This window comes from Otolemur garnettii, unplaced genomic scaffold (genome assembly GCF_000181295.1).
Source record: "Otolemur garnettii isolate 467f Iridium unplaced genomic scaffold, OtoGar3 scaffold00015, whole genome shotgun sequence".
In the NCBI taxonomy this organism is placed as follows: Eukaryota; Metazoa; Chordata; class Mammalia; order Primates; family Galagidae; genus Otolemur; species Otolemur garnettii.
The window spans coordinates 11,291,814-11,311,431 of record NW_003852410.1 but is presented as its reverse complement, the minus strand read 5'-3'; the positions used below and the strand labels follow the sequence as shown (position 1 = coordinate 11,311,431).

The following is a 19,618-nucleotide window of genomic DNA, read 5'->3' as shown; positions in this document are numbered from 1 at the left end:
TAGGATACTGTATGACTAGTGTTTAATAACAATGTACTATATTCTTGAAAAATGCTGAGAGATTAGATTTTAAGTGCTCTAACCACAAAAATAGAAGTATGTTTGGTAATGTATAAGCCGTTTAGCTTAATTTATCCATTCCATACTTCAAAATAGTATGTTGTATACAATTAATAATAAATAAATAAAAATGTTGAAAAAATTAAAAAAACAATAAAATAGTAGTCTGTCCAGTTTCTAGACCAGTAGTTATAACCTTGGTCGGCTCATGATATTTTTGAAAATTTGTGAGAAGTATAGACTCTTTTGCCAGATAATTTTGTACAAAAAGTCTTCCTAACAATAGCATTGGCTTCTTAGACACTTTGAAAGTTGTCTTTGGGTTCCATTTAGAGATTCTTAGACCCCAAGTCTAAAAATCTCTTTTCTAGAGATTCTTTCACTTGTGGAAACATCACTGTGGCAGGAATGTGCTGGCCTCCTGGCATGCCCTAACATTGCTTCTTCTAGTCTATCTTTGCTGAAGGGCTTATTCTAGAATTTTCTGAGATTGGCCATTGCCTCAAAGCCAAATACGAAGCATCTCTGCTGTTTCTTTAGGAGCCTAGGTATCAAAAAGGCTGGCAATAGCCCTAAAATATTTTTCTTAAAATTGGTACAGTTTTTAAAAAAAATTTCTAGAGAACTTTCTTAAATTTAACTCTTTCCCTTAAAGCAAAACATGTATAAATTGAATATGTAGTAATATTATTTGTACGTGCTTATTGTCAGTGAGAGATGAAAGAAATCGTATTTCCAAATTACAACATGGCACTAAAAGCCATTTGGACTATACTAAAGCCTTTGGTGATTTTATATCCATATCATACCAGAAAATATCTTGGAGCAAAACTTTCCAATGAATACACGTATAAAAAATGACTATGGAAAAATCTCAGAAAGTTTTTGTTTTGACTTTTTTTTATTCCATCTAATGTTAGTATTCACTTTGGAATAAGCAGACACTTGAAATTAGTTTGCTTATGTGGTACTGTGCTTTCAACTTAATTCAGTCAATGCCTTTAATAAATATTTTAGTAAATTACACTGAGTAAAGGAACCTTCCAGGTTCTGTAAGAACACTGTATAAGACATTATAGGATTACTCACATATGCAGACAAAATTACTATTTATATAATAGTAATTAGGACTTAAATCTAGGACTAAAATCATATTTTTAAATATATTTTGTATAACTGATTCATCTAAATGCACATCCCCATTTTTTGTGAAATGAATCAGGTTACTGGTTTTTAAATTAAAGTAGTGCTCAATTAAAACTAGAGTAGAAATAACCAATTTCCTGTATTACAAATTTCTCTACCAAATGTTCTTAGACAGCAAAATAAATCACTTAATGGAGTATTTTCTCTTAGAAATAGAAGCAGAATAGTCAAGGAGCTGGGAAATTATTTTATTACAGAGAAGGAGCTACTTCTTCTTCTGGGTACTCAAATATAAACATACATGTTCTTCAAAGTTAAAGATTTACATAATCTGTCTCTTCCATGGAAGAAAAATGGAGAAGGATGGACTCAAGTGGAGGAAAGGACTCTCCCTGCCAAGCCCTGGGGGGCATCCCATTCACATCCAAAGAATTCACGGTCATGGCCTTTTTGTTTCTCCAATTTCTTTAGGATTAAAAAGGTAGAATGTAGTAGAAGGCGTAAGTAAAAGCTAAAACCTTCTCTGGCGTTTCTTTGTAAATTCTTTTCATATATGAAAGCTTAGATGTGATCGTGAAGGCATAACCCAAGTTTCCCATTGCTTAGGGAGGTGAGGAATTAATTTTCCAACTTAATCTTACTTGATGACAAAAATTGTTCACAAGTACTTCTAAGCCAAGAAGGGGTATTTAAGATCTCCCAAGAAATGACCCTTCCATAGCTGTGTTTCTTACACCACTTAGGGTGGCTCGCCACCAACTCTGAGCCAGCATCCGTATGATCAAACTGAATGAATCTTGCTTCTGTTGTAGCCTTTGAAATCCATGGAGCAGAATGGACCAGGGCTGGAGTACAGAGTGACTTGGAAGCCACAGGGAGCCCCAGTGGAGTGGGAAGAAGAAACAGTCACAAATCACACACTGCGGGTGATGACACCCACTGTCTATGCTCCTTATGATGTCAAAGTCCAGGCTGTCAATCAGCTCGGCTCTGGGCCTGAACCTCTGTCAGTGACTCTCTATTCTGGAGAAGACTGTAAGTGACACATGTGAAGCTACTAACCACTTCAATCACAGTGTTTCTCAAATACATTGCTTTTATGTTGACAAATGTTTGCTTGTAAAGAAGATGTACTAATTGTGGACGATAAAAAAAAGATGTAATGCATGGTTCCTATCTTAAGATTGACTGCAGGACAGCTGATAGAATGCTAAGGAAGGACCCTAAAATTTTCAATTGTATCTAGTTTCCTAACAAAGCTGTTTTCTATATTGATAATCAAAGCGCTGGAGTCATAACTACAATGACTTAAGCAACATAATTGTGATAAAGTTTTAAATTACATTTGCCCTTACTTGTCGAGGACTTCCTGACAGCCATGTGCAGTCATGCTCTGAGTCTCAGTCGCACGTCTGGAGCCCTCCTGTCACAACCTGTCACAACTGATGAGACACAAACGCAGACTGGTGTATAGAATTATACACACACACAGTTGTGAGGTTCTGGTGATTTGATTATACTTTTAAATATTGATACCATAGTAACTGCTGCAAATAGATTCTTAGAAAAAGAAAAAGATACTGCATTCTGTATTGTTAATGCAGTGAAATGACGTTGAGAGTTATTCTCATTGCTCTCCCAGAATCCAAAGTAATAATTTAACCCCAAAAGGGAAGATGATTGAGAAAGAGAAATAACTAACTGCTTATTTACCAGCTATGTAAATTCTTCTGCCCAAGTAAAAGGACATGAAAAACATATCACATGTGGTCTTAATATTAATAAATTAGACTTGACTACTCTAGTTTATTTCTTTATAGAAAAAAGAACCCCTATGAAATAAGGACAATAATACCCTCCTCTCAAGCTTATGCTAAAAATTACATGGGCCAATCAAGGTAAGGCCCTTTGAATAAATGGCCCATGGCCTGCTCAATTAATGTTAGCTGTTATTTTATTTAATTAACAAACTTCTTAAGCGATTTTTATTTATGTTACTTGTCTATACTTGCTAAGAGGCATAGTGCCCACGGAATGGTTTCTGAATATATTTTCCTATGTTATATTCATCTGGAGGAACTCATTTCTTGGTGTGGCATGGAAAACCCTCTTCTAGAAATCTACAGGGGCTGAGAAATTCCACTGTGATGAGAAATTCTTTTGGCTCCATTTAGAATTGATTTCACAAAAGAGCTTTTCCCTGATTAAACATTACGAAAATCACCTTTTAAAAAGGATCATAATAACCAAGTCTGGAGGTTATTGGAAGCTCACCGATCTTACTTACATGCTTAACAGATCCTGATACAGCTCCAGTGATCCGGGGGGTGGATGTGATAAACAGCACGTTAGTTAAAGTTACCTGGTCCCCAATTCCCAAGGACAGAGTACATGGGCGTCTGAAAGGATATCAGGTATTTATCATATTTTTTTCTTTTTGTTGTTGTTGAATTAGTATTTTTCCTGAGTATACATAAGAATTGATTTTGGAAGAAGCCAAGACAGAATCTGCCATGATGGTTGAGATGTTGAAGGATCCCTATTTTCATTGCAGATAAATTGGTGGAAAACAAAAAGTCTGCTGGATGGAAGAACACACCCCAAAGAAGTCAACTTTCTAAGATTTGCAGGACAGAGAAACTCTGGAATGGTTCCTTCTTTAGATGCCTTTAGTGAATTTCACTTGACAGTCTTAGCCTACAATTCTAAAGGAGCTGGTCCAGAAAGTGAGGCTTATATATTTCAAACACCAGAAGGAGGTGAGAGATTAAGAACATAGAATAATGTCAACAATGGAAATTATCCAGTGGCCATCTTCAATATCTTTTTCCTTATTCATAATTAGTTAATACTTGACTTCATATGGATTAACTTCTAAACTTTTATGAAGATTTGTAATCTAATGGGGCTTATTTATTTTAGAAATGTACTGATTTGTGAGTGTTTATTCTTGGTCTTGTGTTTTCTAGTACCTGAACAGCCAACTTTTCTCAAGATTATCAAAGTTGATAAAGACACTGCCACTTTATCTTGGGGACTACCTAAGAAATTAAATGGAAACTTAACTGGCTATCTATTACAATACCAGATAAGTAAGTAAAAATTGGATTTGGAGCTAGTCTATGAACATTCATTTTGTTAACTGAGTGTTTAGTTTGCAGTGTAATGTCTAACAATGACTTATGTTCACGGTTTGTAGGCTGGTATCCTTCTTCCTGTCACAGGGGTCTATAAACCAGCTTGCAGGCCAACCCAGCCTGCTGTCTGTTTTTATAAATAAAGTTTTATTAGAACATGGCTATGTTCACTTGTTTATATATTATCTAGAGCTGCTTTCTCACTAGAGTGGCAAAGTTGAGTCATTGCAACATGCCCTGTAAAATCTAAAATATTTACAATCTAGCCCTCTACAGAAAAGTTTGCTGAACCTTATTTCAGAAAAAAACCAACATACCCACAGATATCACAAACAGGTTTACATATAAAAAGTTTTGAGATTAAGAAACATGCCAAAGAGAAGTATTAAGTGATATAATGGAGATTCAGAGCACATGTAAATTCCATACTACGCTCCTTGTGCCTCAGACACATGTATTTACTTAATCCTGTATTGGCAGCCTGCTGGTGCAGAGAAATAGTGAGGGGACTAACGTGTTATCTTTGATCATTTCTCACAGTAGGTTCTGTCCACATGCCATCGTACCATTAGAGTAAAAGCAATGTGTCTCCCATCTCTAACAGTCTTCAAGTCTACATGTCATCTTAAAATGGAAGTTGAGGCACTGACATCATAGAAAACCTTAGTAAAAGCTCCACCCTGAAAATCTTAGACTCTGAGGATATGAATTTCCCAAACATTTGAACTACGGAGACTCACTCTCCATTGCTTACAAAAGTCAACTTGATCCAAGCCCTGAGGTGCCACTCACACATCACTTGAAGGGTTGTAGCCATCCAGGTCACACATTCGCTTTGGCTTTGAATGCCTCAGCTGAATTGAGCACATGTGTTTAAACAGATAAAGGTGTTATCTCAGCAGAGGTAGATTTTAGCTTTTTCAAGTGCTTGCCATGCAGGATCAATACTAAGCAATCTCCCTGCAGTACTTCATTTAAATAAAAAATCTGTGAGATATGTACCATCACTGCTTTATGAATGAGGGAATTGAGCTGTATAGAATTTTACAAGTCAAGCAGTAAAATAAGTGTTAAGTAAGAATACAAACCAAAGTCAGTTTCATTCTGGCTGCTGCGCTCTTAACCTGATACTTTTCCACAAACCAGTAAAAAAAAAAAAAAAAAAAAAAAAAAAGGAAGAACTGAAGACATACCTGAGGATTTTTTAAAATATCAATTTATTTTCTCAAGATATGCCTTTTTCTTATCCTAATAAGAAGCAGCTGAACATTAATTAAATTCTAACCTTCATATTGATCTGTATGGGAGATTTAAATTTATAATATTTTGAAAATAAGTTCTTAGAATATAAGAGAGAAGTTGAAATAATAAAAATTGTAGTGATTATCATGCTGCTTGATATGTGGATTTTTTAAATAAAATGATATTATTATACAATTATTTTGCTCTCTATTCATAAATCACTGAGACTTTTTTAGGGAGTTTATCTTTTTTGTTGTTGCTATTAGGTGTTCTAAGTTGTAGCTACTTGTATGTATATATCTTCTCCTAAATTCTTTTTTTTTCTTTTTTTTCAGTTTTGGCCAAGGCTGGGTTTGAACCTACCACCTCTGGTATATGGGGCCAGTGCCCTACTCCTTTGAGCCACAGGCGCCACCCTTTTTTTTTGAGACAGAGTCACTATGTCACCCTGGGTAGAGTGCTGTGACATCACAGTTCACAGCAACCTCCAACTCTTGGGCTTAAAGGATTCTCTTGCCTCTCCCTCCCAAGTAGCTGGGATTACAGGTGCCCACCACAACACCTGGCTATTTTTTGGTTGTAGTTGTCATTGTTTGGTGAGCCAGAGTTGGATTCGAACCCATAAGCTCCAGTGCATGTGGCTGGCACCCTAACTGCTGAGCTACAGGTGCCAAGCCTCTCCTGAATTCTTATACTGATTGTAGTAGTTTTTCAGTGGAGTCTAGTGTTGCATAATTATGCTTTCAAATAATCTATAAACAGTGATGATTTTATCACATTCTTCCTATGTTTTCATGCCTAGTTTGTTTTTCCTTTTCATTGATCTAATTACATTGTGTCGTTTGAGGAAGGCATTTTTATGTCAATAATATTACAATTTCTTACATATATTATCTTGAAGTGAGTCTGGAGAATTTATTTTAAATTTATTCTTGCCACAAATTGCTCCACTATCTTGGACATATTTCATCTACTGAACTATTCTTATAATAATCTTAGAGTAATCTGTTCTTTTCCACAAAGACCTTGCTGGATCTTACATTTCACATCCTTTCTAGGCTGAAAATTTTTTGGAAGAAGTTATCTCATTCATATTGTTTCCTTTGGCACTTTATATAGTGCTTAGTATAAAGATATTTAAAAATATTTACTATAATTACTCATTTATTAATTCTGTGTTTACTGAGTACTTAGTTGGTGCTAATACATTAAAGTAGAAACTGTAGAAGACACACATATATCATTGACCAAATTATTCCCCAAAGGGAAATTAGAAGTAGTTAAGTCAAAGATACAATGAATATATCAAATGGAAAGAAGTTTGTCATTTTTAATAGGTAATAAGAAGCTGGAAGGTTGACTGAAGTATGGCATAGTGATTAAGGATGTTTCTCTGGAGTCAAAAGGCTCAAACCCTTTTTGAGGGACTCAGTCAAACCCCTTTGATTGGGACTCAACCCGCAATTTGCCAATTGCTGGCTCTTCTTTGGGGCAAGGTACTTATTCTTGGTAGACCCCAGATTTGCCATGTATGGTATGGTCATGGCAATTGTGTGTACCTCATTGAATTAAATGATGGTCACAAATAATTAAGATAACTATAAGTATTAGCACAGGAGAAATGAAAACCAGTGTGACTTGAATTGGTAAGCATGACTAAATTTGAGGTGGTGTGGTTCATGTTTATTTCTTCAGTAAATGACACCTATGAGATTGGAGAATTAAATGATATCAACATTACAACTCCATCCAAGCCCAGCTGGCGTCTGTCAAACCTCAGTGCAACAACTAAGTACAAATTCTACTTGAGGGCTTGTACTTCAAAAGGCTGTGGAAAACCGATCACCGAGGAAAGCTCCACCTTAGGAGAAGGCAGTAAGTACATAATGGTTCTACAGTGTCTTTATAAACAACTTCCCCAAAGGAAAGCATCCTGCCAGTCATTGCAAATTATAAATGATTGTGACCCAAATCCGCCTGACCTTCTGTTTTCCACCAATACAGATAGAGGATTTATTACTCTTGTTTGTAAAGTTCACATTGACTCAATTTATGGATTTCTGCAGAACACTGATCAAATTATAGATTAGTGTATACAAGGTCAGGAACTATAATTTTACTTAGTTAAAATAGGGGACAGAAGGTCATAAAGGTAGTCACAAGGTTAGTAGAGGGATATTTTTCTTTCAAAAATGTTCTCATACACAAAAATAGTTGTCTCTTCCCTTGGTAGACATTTTCATACATAGATTCAATACATTTCAATCCCATGCCTTGGTTCATATACATTGAGTCATATGTCAATTTTATTTTAATGTCTAGTGATTGATGCCAAATGACTGGCTCAGTTAAAAATGGCCCATAAATCTATAGCTCCACTTGTAGAACAATTCTCTTAATTCAATTTCACTTTTCTATTTTTTTCCTACCTTATAACCATTTCCTTTCAAAAACTGGTTCTCCAGTTATGATTTTAGCAGTGTACTCACTGAGCTTTCTATGAGATCAGGAGGGCCTTAGCAGAGGAATTAGAAGGGAAATGGATTAGAGGAACTGATGTACACACTAATAAGATAAAAAGAAAGACTATCTAGGTGTGGGGGCTCACACCTGTAATCCTAGCACTCTGGGAGGCCAATGTAGGAGGATCCCTGGAGCTCAGGAATTCAAACTAAAACAACTGAGATGGAGCGACAAGTGCTGAGACCAAACTCATTGTGGGAAAAGTAGATAAGTCAAATAATTTCTCTCTCAAAACCCTACCTGGGTAGAGTGATGTGGCATCATAGCTCACAGCAACCTCAACCCCCCTGGGCTTAAGCAATTCTCTTGCCTCAGCCCCCCAAGTGGTTGGGACTACAGGCGCCTGCCACAATGCCCAGGTATTATTATAGACAGGGTTGCACTCTGGCTCAGGCTGGTCTCAAACCTGGGAGTTCAGGCAATCCACCCACCTCAGCCTCCCAAGTGCTGAGATTCCAGGAGTGAGCCACCACGTCTGGCCCTAATTTTTGCATTTTTAAAAAGAGAATTTAAAGCATGGAGATGGCTGTTATTTTTGATAGAACCAAGACCATCCTATAGGGAGAAGTGCTAATCCCATTCTTGCCAATTTGCAGCATGTCAGAGGAAAAAGATATTCCCAGAATTGCCTTCCAAACATTATGCATTCTAGTGTACATGCGGAAAAAGTTGGGCTTGTTTACATTCATGCTTGAGAAATTGTCTTCTGAAGAATGGAAATAGTGCTTGTGTGATTTCATAACTGATGCCACCTCTTTCCTTCAAACTAAAAATACAGCTAACGCGCTTGCGTAGCTAAGGCAGACTTTCTCCCTGTCTTCTGTGTCAGCAGTTTTAAAGTGTCACTCACAGTGTGTTTGTGCTCTTTTTCAGGAATCTGCATTTTCCGTATTCCAGCCACTGCCCCCTTCCCCAGCTGACCCTGATTTCTCTTCTATAGGCGTGTCTTGCCGTATTTACAGGAAAAAAAAAATTGTAATCTCTTTTCTCACTGGATTTCAACATGATCTTTAAAAAAATAATATATATATATATATATATATATATTTCTGCTGAGGAGATACATCTTGATATCACCAAATACTCTAAAAATGATGACTTTTGTGCAAATTAGAATCTACTGTTGTGTGTCTTTCTTCTTCTTGCTCTGTCAAAATAGCTGATTTTAAGTTTATTTGGCATTTATTCCAAGAATGGGATTTGATCCGCTCGCATTTTTTTTCTGGTTGTTTTCTTGTGGTGACTTCAATTTTCAAGTGGATCCCATTCTGTAACCTAAGTGGGAGAAAAAAGGGGGTTAATCACAATATTCTTTAGTGGTTTGAATAAATCACTTGCTTTGCTGTTTTCCAAAAGCTTGCACTACTTAACATTATACTAATATTTCTGTTTCTCAAGGTCAAAATTAACTGTATTCTCTTTCAATGGTGCTCAATCTTAAAGGCTTTGCTCGTATAACTGGCCTCCCATGGTGCCTATTTAAACGAAGCCCTGTTGATATTTAGTAACTATATCATCAGTTTTTATTTTGTGGTGAAAATATTGATGTGTAACACATAACCATTCATATTTTCAGTACAGAACATATTTTATTTCATTTTTAAATTGCTAACATTTTCTGTTTTATATGTGCTGGGAGTGGATTCCTAGCAAAACTATGGAATGCAAATGCAAAAATATTTTAGATATTTGGTTATAAGATCAGAAACCAGGGTGGCACCTGTGGCTCAGTGAACAGGGCACCGGCCCCGTATACTGAGGGTGGTGGGTTCAAACCTGGCCCTGGCCAAACTGCCACAAAAAAATAGCTGGGCATTGTGGCAGGCGCCTATAGTCCCAGCTACTTGGGAGGCTGAGGATCTTGCCTAAGCCCAAGATCTGGAGGTTGCTGTAAGCTGTACCACAGCACTCTACTGAGGGTAACAAACTAAGACTCTGTCTCTTAAAAAAAAACCCAGAAACCAATATAGTTTAATTAAACTTGATTCATTTTTATCTGCTACCATAAGATCCTCGTATTAACATATTGACCCATTGATTTTTTTAAATTACTAACTTTTCAGGGCATTTTCAAAATGCCAGTAAAACCATTTCATTTTTATATAGTTATAAACCTGAACTTTATGTAGCTTAAGTCTCCATCAATTTCAAATACTTACTATATGACCACATCATGATGCTAGTTCATCAGTATTTATAGAGCAGAGTAAGGCAAAAAGAAGTAATATATACTTAGTTAGAATCATAGGATCATAGCAATGGAGAGCAATCAATTATAAGTCAAAAAGGCCACATTCCATTTCCCACCAGGTTTATGAAAATCCAAGGTGATCTAAATTATGTTGTATAATATGTTAAAGCCTATGATTCTGAGCCTGTCGTAAGACCAGGCAGATTTATAGTAACATTTCATGAACAAGTATATCATCCTAAGTGACCATGAACTGAATTCATTTCATTTACTCAATTTCAGTATATTCAAAAAGAAAGTCTTGAAATGTCACTCCTTGATTTCTGGCAATTCAAAACCTATCTGAGAAAAAGATGGTATAAGTGGCTTTCGGATTCATCTCAAACAATAATATTTTTTACCTTTTATGTCCTTTTATGTCAATGATTGCAATTTATATGATTTAACTGTGTACGTTTCTTAGGTAAAGGTATCGGGAAGATATCAGAAGGAGTAAATCTTACTCAAAAGAATCACCCGATAGAGGTACTTGAGCCAGGAGCTGAACATATAGTTCGCCTAATGACTAAGAATTGGGCTGATAATGATAGCATTTTTCAAGATGTAATTGAGACAAGAGGGAGAGGTGAGAAATGAGCTTCTATTTGGGGCAGTCTTAGGCAGTAAATCTGTGTCCTGTAGATTATTTAATGTTACCTACGTCCTATATGAAGGAAAAGAACATGAAGTCCATTAGCTATAAAAAATCATAATTTCACTGTATTTTGGCATGACATTTCAAAATGATCAAGACGAAAATTGCTGCACGATGGTCCCACTGATTTTATCCCTTATTGTTTATATCAGAATTGTGGCCTCAAAATATCTCCTGCTAATTAACACCTGTTAATAACACAAACTGAAAAGAAAACGAAACCCAACCCAACCCAACCCACCGAGGCTCCATGGCGATGTGCTCGTAACCAAGGCAGCTTGTGCTTGGCGCTCTCTCTGCCGCTTCTGTATTTAATGCCACCTTCACTGTCCTTCTTTGATTTTCTTTCTTAAAATCTTCAGGAAGGCCCTTTCTAAATAAAGCAGGAATGATTTATCAGTGTTCTCTCTCCCTGCCCGCTATGTTGCCCTTCAAATCACATTCCTTCTGGGGTCATTCAAAAGAAAAATAAAATGGATGCTATTGAGAAAGGATGCCTGATTTTCTTGAAAGTTATCATAACGTAACACCAAAAACTGTTCCCAATGTTCAGCGCTGTGCTTTCTCTTTATATGACAGAATACGCTGGTTTATACGATGACATCTCCACCCAAGGCTGGTTTATTGGTTTGATGTGTGCGATTGCTCTGCTCACACTAATTTTGTTAACTGTTTGCTTTGTGAAGAGGAACAGAGGTGGAAAGTACTCAGGTAAAACTTTCTTTCTGGGATTTTCAACTTATTAAATAGTATTTTCTGGGAGGCATTCTTCCAAGACATCCTTTAAAAAAAAAATATATATATATATATATATACATATATACATTTAATTCAAATTTCTACTAGCAAGTTAGATGTGCAATGTACTGAGGAGGAAAACATATTGCCAAATTAACTAACCAAAGGAAGTATGGATGTTCTGGAATATTGTTTCTAGTTGGCTACTTGTTTTCTAGTTTCTAATGCTTAATGTAGCCCCCAGCAAGGCTTACCACATAATCCTTACAAGCTTCTATTGTCTATCTGTAAAAGATCAGAGATATTGAGAAGACATATTATTAAGTCACACAGATGTTTTAATGTTTTAAGAGGAAGGGGTCCATCTGTTGCCTGTCCCTCTCTATAGACATACACGATGCAGGTTTTTTGCACTAGTGCTTTCTAAGAGTGCTGACTCCACCAGCCAACTTTATTGTAATTGACCAATTGAATATATGTATATGTTGAATACACTGCCTCTTGAATTAATGGTACATAAAACATTAAAAAAATTATAGTGTTAATATAATGCTTGCTTTTACTTTAATTTCATTCAACTTCCAATTTTGTTTTGTCTTTTTTCAGAGATACATATTGCACTATTATTAATTTTTCCTTAGTATAAATATCTTACAGCTTATGTAAGATTTTTATGTAAGATATATAAAAGTTAGAAAGAAAGATTTGCTATGAATTTGATGATGTTCAGAGTAGTGAGAAGTTCTTTGTTGTCTTGTGATTCATCCAGCCCATTATTGACTAGGGACCCATGATGGACAAGGACAGAATTTCTGAGTTTTTGTAAAACGACGTGGATGATGTACACAATTATACACTTTACTTCTCCCTCTGAAGATTGCATGATTACAAATTAGGTTTATAGTGACTAAGGAATATTCTGGCTGATTAGTGGAAAACTTTGAAGAGATATTGCTTTCCACTATATTACCAACAAAAATAATCACTTGGGAAGTGTGGCCTTGTCCAAATTCTAAAATTGTTTCCTAAAATCATGCCCTTAAAAAAAAAAATCAGGCTGTGCCTGTGGTTCAGTGGGTAGGGTGCCGGCACCCTGTATACCAAGGGTGGTAGGTTCAAACCCATGCCCAGCCAAGCTGCAACAAAAAAAATAGCTGGGCGTTGTGGTGGGTGCCTGTGGTCCTAGCTACTTGGGAGGCTGAGACAAGACAATCGCCTAAACCTAGGAGTTGGAGGTTGCTGTGAGCTGTGTGATGCCACGGCACTCTACCAAGGGTGATAAAGTGAGACTCTATCTCTACAAAAACAAAAAAAAATCAGCATTTCATCTCATAGGGTCACTAAGAAAATCTCTTAAGTCTTTGCATATAGCAGTAAAATGAAGAAGGATGATTTGAGTTTTTTCTTTTTAGCAAAGGAGAACACAAGCACTTTCCTGTTTTGTATCCTACTCTAGATAAATCTGAATTTAAATATTAGTGTAGAACTGAAGGTTCTGACTGTTGTGACAATTTTGTGTGAGGGAGTAATGTATAAAAGCCAAGTGATTGACATTTTAAATCACCTTTAATTTAGATATAGATCTAATAGGAACCTCTGCCATCTGTAAAAAGTTTGCATAGTAGAATGAATGTTAAGTAATTTGGTCTCCACCGAGAGACCAAACTAAGTTGGACTCTTCCAATGATACTGTTAAGCCCACATGATATTGAGTAGTCATGTGAAAATTATAAAACGCTGCAAATCTGATGACAAATAGGCAGGATCCAAAATACCCCTTTTCTTTTTTATTTACACGAATTGATGACTGTTGCAGACACAGCTGCCAAGGACAGCCAAGCCACACAAGACCTGGCCTCACAGGTTTCAAAAGACCTGAGCCGTGCTGTTCAGATGGATCATCTACCTTTCAATAGCACTGCTGAAAAGTCCTCTAAACATTCCTCATGTTACTTCATCTGCTGTTTTTTCTTTATTGGTAGTGAAAGAAAAGGAAGACTTGCATCCCGATCCAGAAGTTCAGTCAGTAAAAGACGAAACCTTTGGTGAATACAGGTAGAGCTAACATTGCATTTTAAAATGCATTAAAACACACACTTATCAAGTGATAAGCTTAAATTCACAAAAATATTTTTATCCTTACAATGTGCAGAACTATATTGTATAATCAAGGCTACTTAAGTAATAGCAACTGATTTTCTATGTGGGACTGGGGGTGTATAAAGAATTACTGGTCAGATGTAAGTGTGTTAGACTTTTCTTGAAGCTCCATGTATAACACATGACACATGGACTCTGTTTTTATGGAAGCTGAAGGTCTAGTTGAAGTAGCTAAAACATTTTAAAGCTACTCTTTAGCATGACCATTATGAACTTAGGTTGCTGCTGATACGTACCTGTTACTTACCACGTGCACCTGCAGAGGTAAGTTACAAATCGTGTCCCACTAAAGGAATTTAGTATGGAATTTAGGTAAATAAGTTACAAATCCTGTCCCACTAAGTATCTCCACTCATTCCACAAAAGCTGGCCTCCCCATTTGAAAAGGAAGCAGAAATTTGTGAATAATAGAAAATTGTTTTGCAACATTGCTCACCATGTCCCCATCAGCTATGACTTTTTAAACATTTATTTGTGTCAGTGTCATTTGGGTTTTATGCCCCTGTCTTCAACGCCTATATGAGTGGCCTGAACATTGTAAGACTTTAGCTCTAGGCTTGGCACCTGTGGCTCAAGCGGCTAAGACACCAGCCACATACACCTGAGCTGGCGGGTTTGAATCCAGCCCAGGCCTGCCAAACAACAATGACGGCTGCAACCAAAAAATAGCCGGGCATTGTGGTGGGCACCTCTAGTCCTAGGTACTTGGGAGGCTGAGGCAGGAGACTGGCTTGAGCCAGGAGTTGGAGGTTGCTGTGAGCTGTGATGTCATTGCACTCTACCCAGGGCGACAGCTTGAAGCTCTGTCTCAAAAAAAAAGACTTTAGCTCTCTATATGAATATAAATATTCAAGTTGTTAAAGAATTCTTTTTGTTTCCTAGTGACAGTGATGAGAAACCTCTCAAAGGAAGCCTTCGGTCCCTGAACAGGGATATGCAGGCCACAGAAAGCGCTGACAGCTTAGTTGAGTACGGAGAGGGAGAGCACGCTCTGTTCAATGAAGATGGGTCATTCATCGGCGCGTACGCTGGCTCTAAGGAGAAAGGATCTGTTGAAAGCAATGGAAGTTCTACAGCAACTTTTCCACTCCGGGCATAAACCCAGCTCATGTAGCCCCGTTACTGCTTCACCTCAACCTTCCGTATGTATCTGTTCAAAGGAGCAAAAACGTTCCTCTAGGAATAGAACCATGTTGGCTGAAGATTCAAAATCCGACAACCCGCAATTGTGTTGAGAAAAAATAGCACTGCCTTCAAAAAATAAACTACCAAGCCCTCCCAGCCCGTGTTTTGTTTTTGTTTCTGTTTTCGTTTCAGGTGCTCAAAATTCAGAACACAAAACAACCCCTTGTATTTAGATTCACTTCAACCGAATCCAAAGCGCCCCTCCGTGTGCTCCACGTTTGCTGGGTTAACCGTTCAGTGTGTTTGCGTAGCTGTTGCTACCCTGGGGGGTTTCCCCCACCGCCCATCTCTAGTCAGTCTCTGAGAACTGTCTTAGTGACTTTGCCTCACTACAGGTTAAAGGATCAGAAAACAAACTGGTTATTTAAAATGTAAAAAGGAATATGAATGTCTTATTAAAACAGTTCGTTGAATATATACAGTCTAAATTTATTATTTAACTTTTAGTAGCAGAAGTCTTAGGTAAACAATCAACTAGTATTTATTGAGCTCCTAACTATGTGCCCAGAGATGGTCTTGTTTAAACAGAATTATAACTTTTTAATTTCAACATGAATTTTTTTTTATATATTTCCATTAGTTATGACATCCACGGACATCATGGGATTTTCGTTTTTGTTTTTTCTATTTTATCTTGGACTAAATTTAGCTGCAAAGGAAATGGTGGCCAGGAGGTTATTTTATCAAAGGACAGGCATAGGGTGTCATTTGTTCTCCATTATAATAGTTATGTCTATTTTATATCTGCATTCCTACATTGACTGCTTTCACCATTTTTCTATGGTTGTATAATGATATGCTTGAAATATATTTCATGAATGCATTGTACATATTTTGTTAATATTTGCACAATTTAAAAGGTAGATGGGTTTTATTTTGCGTTACAAAGAGCACATTAACAGGCCCCTCTGTACAGCTAGAGTATATAGTAAGATGCCATTTTCATCATTTCAGCACTACAAACACTGACATGAGGATACAAATCAGAAGACTCTGTATAAAGCACTTGGATTTTGTCCTTAAATTGCTTGGTTCATCCATCTCACAATAAAATATCACATGGATATTGAGGGGAATGTTTTCATATTTTTCAAAATAAGGTTTTGTTGTTGAGTGTGTTCCTACCCCAGTCTCTCTGCAAGAAAAACTGTTTACAGCATAAATTTCCTATACATACGCTTGCCTATGTCCCATTGTAAACATTTTTTATTGTGAGACTTGGTCTCCCCTATGTTCTCCTTCTGTTAAAGTCAGTACAAATTCGGGCAATTTATTTCCTAGTACATGGGCTAATGGTCCTTTTAAAATTGTACGCAGACATGTTTTAAAAATAATGTTAAGGACTGTGTGTACATATCAGTGAAATGTGTTCAACTTTTCATTTTATGGAAACATTTTTAACCTTCCCTTGGAAATCCTAACTGTATTTAAATGAACTTGACTCACACATTTTATTTTATTTTTTGAACTGTAATTATTGGTGTATACTGCTAAATCCTCCGCTTTGGTTTATGTGATGCCTTATATTTCTTGGGGTCCAAAATTAGGGGCATTTACAATGGCCAATGAGGTGATACACATGGAATAGATAATTGTCCTTTTAATATCACATATTCTATAAAATGCATAGGAAAAGACTGTCTTCTTTAAAACTTCATGGGCTCAAGATTTGATCACACTCCTGGAAGCCAACATTTCAAAGGGAGACGGCATTTTGGTCCTCCAACCTACGTGAGTGTGAGGAGCCACATCTCTATCAGGGAAAGTTGAGCTCCATCCACGTCTGATTTCTAATGCGCAGTTTTCTGGAGAAACAGTCATCACGTTTTGATTTATTTGAGAGGAAGTTGTGCTCAGCTATTGGTGAGGGAAAGGTTGGAACTTGCAAGTTTAGTTCGGCTATAGTCTATTTCCTCTTCTCTTTCATCAGCGAAAAACTGGTCTGAAAGAGTCGTGCAGGTTGGACGCCATGTCAAACATCGTTAGGAGTAGATTGCTTAGAAATTTTCTAATCTTTAAGTCAGAAGTTGACACAAAGACTGAAATATTTGTTCTTCCTAAACTTGGATGGTTTTCCTTCAGCTGTCTGAGAATGAATGTTTCCTATTTATGTTTTCTAACTGGTCAAAATGTCCAGATAGGAAAGTTGAAATTGGATTACGACTATCTTTTGCTATCACTATTACCTTTCCTCAATACTACTGCCCTCTACGGGGAATTTTTGGCACACAAGGACTAGATCTATGATTGCACCTGATTTTAATTGTGAAATAATATTCTTCATAAGTTTTATGAATCAGAGCAAGCTTCCAATGAAAAAGCAGAGACCCAAGTGGGCTAAAATGGATTTCATTCTTTTTCCTCAAACAAACATGGCCCAGGATGTGCAATGGTAATTATAAATGGTCGATGATTAATTGCAAAATGCTCACTGCGTGATAAGGCAGCAGCTGATAGTTACGATTTTGTTCTTCTTTGACTCTGCACTCACTTCCTCCAGTCTCCTGTCAATATTATTTTAATATAGTAGGTTGTACATAATCTGGAAGATGGTTGATGGGGATGAGTTCCTAGAGAGCCATCCAAGGGTGGGGAAGTCCAAGTTCTCTTCCTGGTTCCAGCACTGATTTTGTCCAGGAACCTTAGGCTAGTCGCTTAAATCCTTTGCTTCAAACTGTCCCAATTCTAAAGTGCTAATGATCATCTCTGTTACCTTATCTCTGTCACAGGGTGTTCTTTTTTATGGAGAAAAGAATTTGACAATGATAAAAGCTAAGATGCCTTTTAACTTCATAAATCCACGTATAATCTAATTATCTATCTAAAAGTCACCCCCCACACACCAACTCAACTTTTTCCCCAGTGAGCACATAAATATATTTTTATAGAATACAAATCTACAGAAAATAAAATAAGTCTACTGTTCGGTGAGCAGTATGATGTGCATCATATCACTGAAAGTTATGAATCAGAAGAAAAATTAAGCAGGGTCTTTGCTATACAAACGTGTTTTCCACTAATTTTGCATGCCTATTTATAAGAAAAATGTGAATTTGGTGGTTTTGTTCTCTTGGCATAAAGGCATCGATATTTTAGATGTACCCATGTTTATAAAAATGGAGAGCACAGTGAATTTATGCTGGAATTCTCAAATAATATTTTTTTTCCTATTTTGTACTCATGGAAGAGAGAAGCTAAAGAGAGGAGGATAATGAGAAATGTTGGTGTGTTTTTCTAAGCATTTAAAACATAATTGCCAATTGAAACCCTGAATATGTTTACATGCCATTAAGATATGATCCTTGTAACTATTTTAAATTCATTATAATGGGATTGAGTTCGTAATCTGTGCTAGTGAATATCCTAGTGTTCCTACGGTAAAATGAGTAGAGTTTAGCCAAAACTTACTTTGTTTTGTACCTTACATTGTTTAATTACACTGTCAAAAGAGGTAAACGGTATGGAGAAGAGGTTCACTTGATCGCCTTTTCCTTTGACTTAGATTAGTCTTCGTAGTAGAACTTGATTAAAATGTGTTGGTATTGTAGGCAGTGTTTGTATGATGCTTATGAATATGTATGGTTTAAAAATATTTTCCTTATACATGAAATTCAACTTTCCAAATAAAAGTTCAACTTCATGTACTCTAAAAATGTTTGTATTGTGTTCTATAAAATTGAGGAGAATCAGAGTTTGTCACCCTTAGCTGCTTTACTTAAGTTGCCTCTGATCCTGGAATATCTACAAGTGATAAATAAATTAAGAAGGTATAAATGAAGTATAAAGAAATATTTTAATTTCTATTACAGTATCCAATAGACCATTGAATTACATCAACACCTATAAAGTGGATTATACCAAAAATGTTTGTACTTCAAATATAAGTTAAGATGAATGAATCTGGCTATTTTGTACAAGAAATGTAGAGATGTCACTTTTAAAGAAAATTTCCAATATGCTATACTGTTAAATAAGGCTAGCAGATAATTCTGACATGATCTTTTGGAATTGGGATACCCAATCTGCCTCAGTAGATAATCTATTGAAAAATCGTGATCTTCAAAAATCATTTTATCTATACTAAGCAGTTTACATACATTATTGTTTTTAACTCTCAAATCTTATTGGGTTTGTAGATATAGGGCACAAAGAGGTTAAATAACTCAATAGGTAGCACCAGCATGGCCTAGAACTAGAAATTAAACCCAGGGCTCTTTGACTCCAAAACCCAGGCTCATAATCATTGTCCTAGTATGTATATTTTTCACGCTCTCATTCCTCCCCATTCTCTTAGAAGTGCTAAAGAAAGGTGGCTGGGCCTTAAGGCTGACTTATTGACCTTGTTTACAGACTTCTTGGTTTTAAGATACATGATTCTAACATACAACAGAGAAAAGTAATCAATGCTTTATTTAATAAAATGGTTGAATGTGGGCAAGTTAAAAAGTAGTAATTCAAACATCAATTATTTTTAAATGAATCTCACACATCTCACTCTATTCCACTTACTCTTTTGAGAAACAGTAATAGAGTAGAAAACTG

At 36.4% G+C, this 19,618-nt stretch overlaps 1 protein-coding gene across 3 annotated transcripts in view; it reads left to right on the top strand.

Moving 5' to 3' along the window:
* Positions 1 to 18,729, top strand: part of CHL1 (cell adhesion molecule L1 like) — a 201,800-nt gene extending 183,071 nt beyond the window's left edge. For 2 of the 3 annotated variants that reach the window (XM_012802490.2, XM_023510698.1), the window contains 9 exons: positions 2,019 to 2,241; positions 3,505 to 3,620; positions 3,761 to 3,965; positions 4,176 to 4,298; positions 7,281 to 7,460; positions 10,763 to 10,924; positions 11,573 to 11,704; positions 13,714 to 13,786; positions 14,774 to 18,729. In XM_012802490.2, coding sequence (XP_012657944.1) covers positions 2,019 to 2,241; positions 3,505 to 3,620; positions 3,761 to 3,965; positions 4,176 to 4,298; positions 7,281 to 7,460; positions 10,763 to 10,924; positions 11,573 to 11,704; positions 13,714 to 13,786; positions 14,774 to 14,990 — 1,431 coding nt within the window. In that variant the 3' untranslated portion in view covers positions 14,991 to 18,729. The remainder of the gene's footprint in view (positions 1 to 2,018; positions 2,242 to 3,504; positions 3,621 to 3,760; positions 3,966 to 4,175; positions 4,299 to 7,280; positions 7,461 to 10,762; positions 10,925 to 11,572; positions 11,705 to 13,713; positions 13,787 to 14,773) is intronic. The other variant, XM_012802491.2, reaches the window with a different exon arrangement.
* Positions 18,730 to 19,618: the final 889 nt, after the last annotated feature.